The sequence below is a fragment of the Dunckerocampus dactyliophorus genome, chromosome 20, assembly GCF_027744805.1.
Source record: "Dunckerocampus dactyliophorus isolate RoL2022-P2 chromosome 20, RoL_Ddac_1.1, whole genome shotgun sequence".
NCBI lineage: Eukaryota > Metazoa > Chordata > Actinopteri > Syngnathiformes > Syngnathidae > Dunckerocampus > Dunckerocampus dactyliophorus.
The window spans coordinates 11143310-11154563 of NC_072838.1; the positions used below are offsets into that span (position 1 = coordinate 11143310).

Sequence of the window (11254 nt, forward strand, 5' to 3'; positions counted from 1 at the left end):
CATTCACTATATGAAAGAGTTCAGTAACAACTGGCTCATGTTTTACTGCTGTAGTCTTGTGGGAAAATGGCGCTACCAGTGAATATCACCCACACACATATTCCATGAGCAGCCTGCAGCCTTAGGGAGCCACTCGCCTCCCCCATCATGCCCCATATGGTTCTGCATCTTGAGGCTCCATTTGTCCTCATATCAATTTCCACCAGAGCTCCCCAAGTGTTTTTCTGGTAGCTACTGATACTGTAGCAAGCATACATATGTACAGTAGGAGATATAGAACGTACTGTATGTTTCTTGGTATTTTATCATTATGTGTATGTGTGTACTGTATATACACACCATTCCTTTCACGGGTTAAACCTGAGTTTTATTAACTTGTGGTGTGTGTCTGAGATGCACGCACCCGCATGTTGATGTGTGCTCCATGGGCCAACAGTAGCTTTTGGCACAGCTCCCCCTGGCGTGAGGAGGAGGCAAAGTGGAGTGCAGAAAACCCCCTCTCGTTCACCTACAAGAAAGTAACAAATCATAACATGCAATTAAACATAATTCATTTTATTTTAAATATAGATGTTCATACACACCTGGTTGACACAGGCCCCCGCCTTGATGAGCTCACTGACCACCACGTCCTGCCCGTTGTAACACGCCAAATGGAGTGGCGTGTTGCCGTAGGCATTCACCTCATTCACCTGAGCAGAGAAACAGCGCATTTGACATGTAATGATATTTTTTCCCAATCATCATCACTAGGTGAGAACAAGTGCACAATGCTGACCTGGACCCCCAGGCCTAGCAGGTAGTGTACGGTGCTACTCATCCCACTGGAGGCAGCTGCATGGAGAGGTGTATAGGCCTTCTTGTCCTTACAGTCCACTTCTGCTCCACTACTCACCAATAATTTAACTACTTCCAGATGCCCTGCAACAGAGGACGAACAGGAGATGAGATGATCAGACACAGAAAAACATTTGAATTATTTATTCAAGAGTTTGGCCTAAGTCTTCGTTCCACAATGAAAGCCCAGTTTTAACTTCCGACATGTGAAACGGCCAGACGTCTCAGGATATTTGTAAATTGTGTCATGACAACATGTACTGGTAAAATCCAGATCCCCGGGGTTGTCTTACCCATATAGGCTGCCCAGTGGATGGCCCTCCTGTCCTTCTTGTCAAATGCATTGATGTTAGCTCCTCTGGAGAGCAGCAACTTCACCATCTGTAACATCATACTAATGTCAATATCCACTAACATCCCCATATGCACACATTTGGGGAGATGCTAACCTCTGTGTGTCCGCTGAAGGCAGCGTGGTGCAGAGCAGTGCGTCCTGCCCGGTCAGACACATTGACATTGCTGAGCAGCGGAACTAAGGCCTCGGCACAGCGTACTGCCTTGTTGCTCGCTGCTACGTGGAGTGGCGTCTGCCAGTTCTTGTCCCTGGCGTTGACGTCGGCACTGTGCTTCAGCAGCACCGCCACTGCATCCTGCACACACAAGGATCAAGAGGAGAGATGTGCAGAAGAGAGGATGTTTTTTGAAAATTTTAAATGCACCTTCATAGCCCGTCAGAGGCAGAAGTGAGGGCATGTTGTGCAGAATTTAGAGATAAGTGCATGCAACACAACACACTGCGCCACACAATCTATCACTTTATTGTGTATTATACATTTCCATGTTAGTCCACCAGGTAATGCTGCTCCACTACCCAGCATTGTCTGTCTTTTTTCAAGCACATCAGTCACTTGTGGATAATAATTGCTGTCATCAACAAAGCCATCTAAGATAAGTCAAGTCTAGGCTAGGTCTCAAATGACCAAACTATGAGGGGACTTGCATTGTTACCTCACTGCACGAGGCCACAGCACGGTGAAGAGGAGTCAACCACTTGCTATCTTTGGCATTAACTCTGGCTCCTTGTGTGGGAAACAGAGAAGGGATGCCAGATTAGTGTCTGCCAACAATGGCTAATAGACAGATGAGGAAACCACCTTCACCAAATCTACAAAATTACACATTTCCAAAATGTGTTGTTTTATTGACCCTTGGCACATTCTAAACAAGATCCAAAGTGGAAAAAATAAGTAATACCTTCATGAGAATTAAGTCATAATATTAGGACAGTAAAGTAAAAAAAAATATTACGAGAAAAAAAGTTCGAAATTTCAAAAGAATTAAGTCGTAATATACAGGGGGAAAAGTATTTTTAGATGCATGTTGAAAGATTAAAGAAAAAAATCGTATTTAAGTTGGAATATTATGACAAACAAAACGACAAAAGAATAAATAAACAAACAAAAGAATAAAATTAGGTTGAAAAAAGAAAGCTGAATTTTATATATATATATATATATATATATATATATACATACATACACACACATATACACACACACACACATATTCTTAGCATATCTACATGGGTTGGTTTACAAAATATAAAATAGCAAAAGTGCCCCCTGCTCCCTTTGATTTTCCAGTATGCAACCCTCCGTGGGAAAGGTTTGGACACCCCTTCCTTAAGAGATTTCTTTTTGAATGACTGATTATAGGAGGGGTCTTGTGAGGATTGAAAACTCCCATGATTCTTCTTGGCAAAGCTTCCGGGGGTTAAAATAGCCCTGAAAGTGCACCTGTTACTTGCTCTTCACATTATTGGGGAACAGTGAACACACATGCATGCACGCCCTGCTATATAGTGTTTTGTGACGCCACCACCAGACGTGCTCAGCTAACTTGTGGAAAGCCAAGAAGGCACACTCTCTCTCTGATGATTTAGAAATCACAAGCAGCGTCACCAGTTGCTACTGGACACAGTGACATCATGTCACAAGGCGGTGAGCAGACATGCCAGTGAAGCATGTGACCATAAGAGATGAAAATCAGGACATTCCTCTAAAGAGATACGTTGATGTTGTGTCACTCTTGATTTGCATGATTAATATAATTTCATGGATCTTCTCAGCTGATGCTGCCTAAGATCTTAAAGCCGCCTGCATAAGGTCCATCCATTGGGCTAAACTGTGATATACGCATTAAAATATTGTTGGGTTTTTTTACATTCATACATCTTGATTTTGCAGTAAAAAGTGATTCACAAAGTTTGAGAAGCTTGTGAGCCAACATTTACATGTGGCTTACCTGACAGAATGAGCAGTTCAATGATCTCACCGTCTCCCAGGTAGGATGCAGCATGTAGCGGCGTTCGCTTTTCATTATCCTGATATGCAATGCAGACAAAGGGAAACATTTATTTATCTACTTTATGTTGTGGCTCACAAAAGTGAGTACGCCCCTCGCATTTCAGCAACCATTCTATTTTAACTGTTAAGGGACAATTTACATAATAATGGCAATGTCATTGTAGTCATTGTATACTGCGTTCTAAGCTGTACACTGACTACTTTAAGTTATATGCAGGTTTAATTTCTATAGTATTGTCCCTTAAGACATACTGTAATATAAATGGTTGCTGAAATGTGAAAAGTGGAGTTACTTTGGCCAGATACTGTACAGTATATTATTTTTTCAACGGGATGCAAATATGTGTATGGGTGTATCAACACTAGATGATACAGTGGATCACCCTTTCAAACTCTCAATTACTGTGGTCATCTCTATTTATTAAACATTACAATGTGTTGTTTTTTGTTCAGAAGTCCATAAAGTGCCATATGTTTTCTGAACTATAACTATGTAACAAGACTTAAACCATCACTGGCCACAATGCTAATGTAGTCAAATAAGTGATGACAAATATTAAAAACATCTTCGTGTGATGTCGTGCGGTACTACACCCCTGTAAAACCATCAATCAATACTGAATGGTATCTTTAAAAGGGAAGAATTTTTGATACAGTTCTTGTATTCCTGGTTAGACTGCGCATGCGTACTTAATTTTGTGTCCACAGTATATGCATATCACGTCTAACATGAACTACACGGTACATACTCTCCATTCCCTTGCAGTCCTTGCTCCCCTCCATCACTGCACCCTGCTGCAGCACCCCCACTTCTGTCTTTCAGTGCGGCAGAGGGCAATCAGCAGAGTGGGGCTATAAACAAGTGTCATGTGACTGGAATAGGCAGGGGCCAGTATTGCTGACTCCACGAAGAGCCAGTGTGATGACCCCAGCAATATTGACCAGCACAGGGAAAACAAAGCTTAGAGTCGGACAATATCGTCTGAAAGACGGGGATCGGGCGGAGCAAAAGTAGGAATGACAAGGAGGAGGAACGAGACGAGGCGAAGGTCGTGGTTTTGTGTCTTCCCCAGGCTGGCAGTTATGTTAGATGGGTAAGGTGCAAATCTGCCAAAAGGCGCTCTCAGTCAGTCACTAGGTCGATATATCCACAGCAGGCTGCTCGCTGTTAGCCACGTTCCTTGTTTTGTTAATGTGATGCTTCTGACAATACAGAAAAGTGCTCTCTCATCAGAAGAGCGGAGAAGACAAAGTAGTGCATGACTTACTTGAATATTTACATCCTCTTTCTTGAATATGAGGGACCGGACTTCATCTGGATCCACGTTGAAGATGGCTCGGAGCAGGGATGGCTACAATGACACATACGGACATAAGATTATTTTCAAACCTGTCATCGGAGAGAGTCAAATAGTCATCTGTGCGTCGGTAGCACTAAAATTCCAGGTGGCTATACGTGCCACATTTGTTTATGACAGAGCAGCAGCTGCTGCACACACGAGTAAGCAAACCCTCTTACGTAAAACCTAACAGGTTGAAATTGTGCTGTGCTGCCACGTGGGGCGAGGTCATCTTGACTTCACAATGTAGCGTGCTGCGTTACTATTTATGAAGACTACACATGACCACACGTGATGCAACTTTCCTCAGAAGGAGAAAACGGCAAAAGCCAGGACAAGACACACCGTGGGAGAGCATCAGTCCATTTATGGATGTAAACATTTCTATTTTAATAGAGAATGACGCCACCTGAAACGAAATGGATTGTGTCAAGGTTTATTGTGGAGCAATGGTGTTAAAAAATGTCTGTGGATGGGAGTTAGGAATAAAACTCATTTCCTGTATTTCTTCAAATAGTGGCCTTCACTCTTCATCCAGATGCATTCACTGAAACAAATAAACACCGTGCCTCAAAACGGACACCGTCTTTATTACCCCCATACACGGCCTGCATAGCAGACATGGCATCTGTAAAGCTGACGTTTGTGGGGAGTTGTAAATGCTGTTGTATACACTGATAAACATTTCATAATCGGTCTGGAAATAATAATAGATTGGAAAAAAGTGTTTGGTTGCCTTATTTAGGTACTTGCAAGGGGAAAAGATTTTTAAAAGTTAATATATGTAGTTAGAACAGTCGTTATATAGACTGTAATACAGGAAAACCTCGGTTCGCCTGTTTTTCGGCGAATGTAAAAAGATGTATGCCAAAATTTTTTCTCGCTTTGCGTACATTTTCTGCTTAGTGTACAATATGACGTGTATCTTGTCGTGCTATGAATACGCTGCGTGAGTCCAACAAAAAAGCTATGTCGCCCATCTATGATGTCATCAGCGGTCAAAAATGTTAACACAAAATACATTTCAATAGTTTGCCATGCATAAAACAACTCTAAATGCATATAAATGACAAACAACGCCTTCGTCTTCAACACCACCTTCCTGTTTTGTCGTGAGTTAAATTCAATAGAGTCTCTCACTTTCTTCATTAATTAAATGTACATTATCTCTTATGGGCAGAGTCAGACCTTCTAGAACAAATTAATGATGCTAAGCAAGGTTCCACTGCATTTACCATTATACATGTTTTAGAATGTTATTTTTTTATGATGCATTATCTGCCTAGGACACAAATACCTTATTATAAAATGCCTCGTTTATACACCATTTAAAACAATACAGCAGGTAACTCATTACACAGGGGTACAACATACAGATTATAGTAATACCATTCTTAAACTAACTGAAATATTTTCAGATTAGTCCATCCAAGGTAAATCAAACAATTTCTGTTGGTTGTTTTATTATCTTTCTCAGATAAAAACGTCAATGACAACTTATACAAAAGGAAAAAAAAGGTCCAAGTCTATATTCCTTTGCGATGGCTCACTGCTTAAATGATTGGTAATACACGGTGTAGAAAGCAGTGGATTCAGAAGTTATTACAGAAAGTGAGAGCACATGTGATGGCCTGTCAGTCTGTAGGAAGTTTAAAGTGGCTTCAAGTTTCAAGCGCTCATTTGCAGTACAACTATTTTAACTCGGCAAAGGTGAGTCAACTCGCTTGTAACACTTTGACAGACATGCTCGGTCATAAAGGGCTCCTCACTCGAACAATTAAAATGGTACGAATGAATGCTATAAAAAGTGACATTAAACAGACTTTCCCCAAGTTGTCCTAGCTAAAAATAAGGAAGGCATGTCTGTTACACAGATGACAAGTGCAACAAAGCTTGTGACTGTACATCCCGTCACTGGAGATGCATCCTTTTTGACTGCCCGTCATTCTCTTAGTACTCTTATTAAGTAGGCACTTTAAAATGCAGTCTACATTCTGTAGGCTGAAAAACTGCATAGCAGTGTTTCAGTGCTGGGTTTAAGATACAAAGGCTTGGCTTTACCGATAAGCTCTACAAACCAGCATTTGTCTCATTTATTAAATTTGTGCTAAAATTAGCAAGTGTGGAAGGAAGTGTATTTTTGTACTATAGCCTGTGTCTATATGCGTAACTAATCTCAGGTCTTAACTTTGAGCCAGGTGTGACACGAGGAAAATCTCATGAATGTTTTCATTCACACACGCATGTAAAACCAAAGTCCAGCGACAGAGGAGGTTGTCTCACCTTGTCCTCCAGCGCAGCAGCCCTTCTAGGGACATGATGGGATCTACGGTCTGGGGTCGGTTTGGGCCGAGGAGGTGGGGGTGCAAAGGAGGGCTCATCCTCCTCCACCTCCTCGAGCACCACGATACAAACACGACTGGCCCTCTCTGACCGCATCAGGAAGCAGCAAACACAAACAAAGCAGTCCCTGGCTCACAGAAACACACTGTTCCCGCCTACATGTGTGCCCAATCAGGAGCACAGAGGTCACCCACAAACCCCATAAACACAGCCACTTCCTTGGAAACAACCAGTGCCCATCTTCATGTACAATCCAAGCACGGCACCGTCCTATCGAGCTCTGCAGCACGCCTCCTCTCCTCCTCGCTCTATCCCGCTGTAAACACAAGTAGAGGAGACAGCAGGGAATTCCTCTGCGTAATGGTGTCGGCAGGCACAGGCAGCATGCGGCAGAATGACGGCGCTGCCTAGCAGCGCACAGGAAGGTGCTGCAGCCAGGAGCTCACGTCACACACGCTAGCAAAAAAAAAAAGAAAAAAAAAAGAGCCTGTGGACAGGAGCACTGGTGTATGTGTGGGTATGCGTTGCGCGTTTCAGGCAGACTGCTGAAGCCAGCTCTTTCTAAAGAAGAGACCAAGGGGGGGTGAGTGAGGCAGGAGGAGGAGGGGGAATAATTATGGTCAGTTACCTAGAACTCTACCATAGAATCCTGAAGATGAATGGGGAAAACAGAATGACTCAGAAGGCTTAATACAAACACAGAGTGATTGAAGCCATATTCATAGTTACAGATTCAAGCATCACAGGTACCTTTGCACTGCTGTGTTGATGAATGCCACATCAATGTGTGTGCGTGTGTCCGTGTGCGGTCAAGTATCCCCTTCGGTGTATCAGTGGCACGGCTTCAAAACGCCCCATCTCCTCATTATGAAAGTGGAACAAACGGGCTCTATATGAGAGAATGCGAGGGCAGCTAACAAGACCAGTCTGTGCGTGCTGTCTGCATGCGTCACACACCCTCATATTCAAACACACACATCCTAAAAGGAGCAATCTTGCCAAGCCGCACAACCCCATTAGCTAGAAGGGAGGGCAAATGAGAAAGAGACAAACAGTAGTCCAAAAAGTACTGGTATAATGGATTTACCATTGGCAATTCTCATGCGAAACCGTCTCTGGCGACCAGTAGTACATGCACTAATAAGCACAACTATTAACGTTAAGGATCCCCTATCATGCAAACTTTTGAATCATGTTCTCACAGTAATGTGTGTCCCTACAGCCTGTTTATGAGCACCAAACGTGAGAAAAATCTATCATGTCCTTCACTTGTTTGCTCCATGCTTGAGAGAAAAGGCACTCCGATGTTTTTGAAGGTTGAAAGCCTCCTTCGTCACGAACATGATAGCTCCTCTGACTCACAAGAGAGGGCCCACCCGGTGTATACGCCCACTTGACAACTTGCTTCGCTACACATCTTAAAATAAAGCCTGGAGCTCTGCCAACTAGGGGTGGGGGGGTGAAAGTTTGATTATTTTGTTTTCCCTAGTCTAACCTAGTATGATGGTGGTGTGTGTAATGTTAGCACTGTAGCTCCCATTGCTACGCTGGTTTTGTTGACGTTTGTGTCGTCCTCCTGTCCAACTTGTTAATGTTGCGTTGTTGTATCTGACATATGCCATCTACCATGTTAAAATTGCACTTCGAGCCACACACTGTGTGTGACACAGGCGCGGACGCAAAGATTAAAGCTACAGACACACAAAACGCGTTTCCAGCAGGGCAAATTCCAGCATCAAGGCAGGATTTTGAGCAACACACAATGGTGGGACCCCCGGGACTCATTTAAAATTGTTGCAAAATATAACATGACGACATTTATGTGCAATATGACAAACACTAGCTGGCAGGTTATTGGTATACATAAGCACAACCTGAGAGCGTTACTCCCTCCAAGAAGGCAGGTGTGAGTGAAAGTGTACAACTGGCACTGACCTCTGCTCTGACCCTGTTCGAAGAAGCACTGTGGGTAATGTGATCCTTGTCGGGACCAGCGTGTTGTGTTATGATGTAGTAGTAGTAGCAGTAGTAGTATCCTAGTCTAAAAGAGCTCACAAATGTGATTCTAACAACACATAAGCCTAAAAAATACAATTGTGTACTAAAATAAACAATACTTTACTGTCTGTCTGCCACTGTCAACACAATACCGATGTGCATCTTGGAAACCTTGAGCAGTACAAAATAGCGAGTGGCTTCTTTCGCCAATGGCCCAACAAGAATGGGTCAAAATATAAAAGGCGCTCTCTAGAGGATGATGACAACTCCCACCCCCAAAGTGACATTCACCCTTGTGTCAGTTCCTGTACTATTTTCGTCTCTTTGTCTGATTTTCTGCCAGTAAGGACCACATAGAACAATGCAGAATGTAGATGGGAAATTAGTCACACGGCCAGCCTTCCATCTGGGACGTAAATGCAGGCTGTCTGGAGGAAGCATCAGACACAGCCGTATTTAAATCGAGATTTAACAAAAAAAAACAACATGATGTACGTCACAACTTGTTCAAATACCATGAGCTATCATTAAATAGTTGGGCTATCAATGTAAATTTACTAGCGGTGGACGGTCAGGGCCAGCAAGGACTTCATATGTCACCTACATTTACAATTTTAATATTATTCCATGAAATTGAACCATTTTATTCCCAAAATTTATTATCTTCATTTTGTAGCATTTCTCTTGGCTGCACAGCTTCCAGTATGTGTATGTAATATTTTTTGTCCAATCAAATTTCAGCTTCTGTGTGTTGCCATGTCAGTGTGATCTGACCAGGGCCTTCAGAGTTAGAAGCGCTGGCCCAATGTCACTTAAACTATTAGCAATGAGGCTGTTTCTTTAACCAACCAGATGATAGATTCAGACATACAGTAACGTCAGCATTTTTGGGTCCTTTGAATGGTTGATCCGAGCTTAACAAAGCGAGGTTTGACAAGCAGGAGCTAGCGGTAATACACACCAAAAGTCGCTAGCCAACCACCAATAAACAGAAGAGTAGTCTTTAGTGCTTTGCACACAACGCCCACAATTTTCTGACAGAGCAAGAGAAGAAATTGACTTGGTGTCGGACGCTCTTAAAAATACATTTTAAAGGCGGACCGCCCTGGAAAAGCTAGACTTTGTAAAAAGCGGTGGATCAACTCTTTTTCCCTCCTATTTTCTACTGCATTACCTTGCATTGCTCTTCACGAGGCTCCACGATTTTGCTGTGTGTATTCTCGCGGCTCCGCCTCCCCCACAAAGACAAAGCGACTGTATGGCTGACAAGACGTTTCACTCTGTTCGCCATTGTTCTGTGGAACGTCATTCAATGAAGCGTCTAGATGCTGAACCAATGTAGAGAGAACCTCTTCCTGACTGTTTGGAGGCAAGAGATGAGGCTATGTTGGCCTGAGTGTTTTGTGTAGCAAAGTTGGGTGTCAGATGTGTTCACAGCTGATGTGATGCAAGTAGTGGAGTGCAGGGGTGTCCAAACGTTTCCACCGAGCGATGTGGGGGCCACTTTGAAAGATTACATATAGCCCCAAATGGCCCCCGGGCCGCTCTTTGAATACACATGGTGTCCACTGGAGATCATTTCTTATTGTTTCACACTGGTGGTCCTCCTTATCTCTAACAGGTGACAGGCCCAGCTGCCCCATAAAGACAGACAGACAGCTGGTCAAGTAAAGCCCTTGTGAGAATACATGCTATAACTGATACTCGTTTTAAAACGGCATCTTATGCATTGGAAAACAACCATTTTAGATCCATGCTAGCTAGCACAAAGAAGTTAGCATGTATTCCAGTGGTTTTCACTAAGAAATGCATGAACAACACACGTATGCCGCAGTGTATTTGAGTTGCTGTGCTTTATTTCCCGTAATTAGTGGACTTCGTTAAAGTTTCACTGGACTAAAGTGTCACAATGCAACAGGCGCCCTGGCTTTAGCATCCTCCTCCTTTGTTGTGTGCGTGTGATTTGTTTACTGTTAGCTGCTAGCTAGTCAAGCTAGCTCTACTGTCAGTGAACAGGAGCTCAGTGATAAACAGCTTTTATGCCTTCGTGACAAGCCGTTTCATGTTAGATAATTACATTAATCACCACAGCAGCAAGTCTGTGTCAAGGCGTTCACTACGTACAACAAGCTAGGAGGTCTGAACTTATATGGTTATAATGAAAAGTACGAGGCGTGGCGTGTGTTGTAAAAAAATTAGATGACAGTACCTGATCTTGTATCTTCATCACAGCCATAATCCCGGTGTTATGAGGAAAGGAAGGCAGTATATCTGCCCGGTAACTACTCAAGACTAGCTGGGGGAAAATTCTGAATGAACGCAGACCACCTCCCACACGCACCTCCCACCTCACCCCCCACCAAACTTCCT

The 11254-nt window shown here is 43.1% G+C and overlaps 1 protein-coding gene across 3 annotated transcripts in view; it reads right to left on the reverse strand.

Moving 5' to 3' along the window:
- Positions 1-11254, reverse strand: part of LOC129172975 (serine/threonine-protein phosphatase 6 regulatory ankyrin repeat subunit A) — an 18723-nt gene extending 7469 nt beyond the window's left edge. For 2 of the 3 annotated variants that reach the window (XM_054763330.1, XM_054763331.1), the window contains exons 1-9: positions 11094-11254; positions 4472-4555; positions 3142-3220; positions 1846-1916; positions 1287-1487; positions 1131-1218; positions 779-921; positions 585-692; positions 404-508 (exon numbers count right to left, since the gene is read on the reverse strand). In XM_054763330.1, the coding sequence (XP_054619305.1) occupies positions 404-508; positions 585-692; positions 779-921; positions 1131-1218; positions 1287-1487; positions 1846-1916; positions 3142-3220; positions 4472-4555; positions 11094-11120 (906 nt within the window). In that variant the 5' untranslated portion in view covers positions 11121-11254. Of the gene's footprint in view, positions 1-403; positions 509-584; positions 693-778; positions 922-1130; positions 1219-1286; positions 1488-1845; positions 1917-3141; positions 3221-4471; positions 4556-6826; positions 7733-11093 lie in introns of those variants that run through there. The other variant, XM_054763332.1, reaches the window with a different exon arrangement.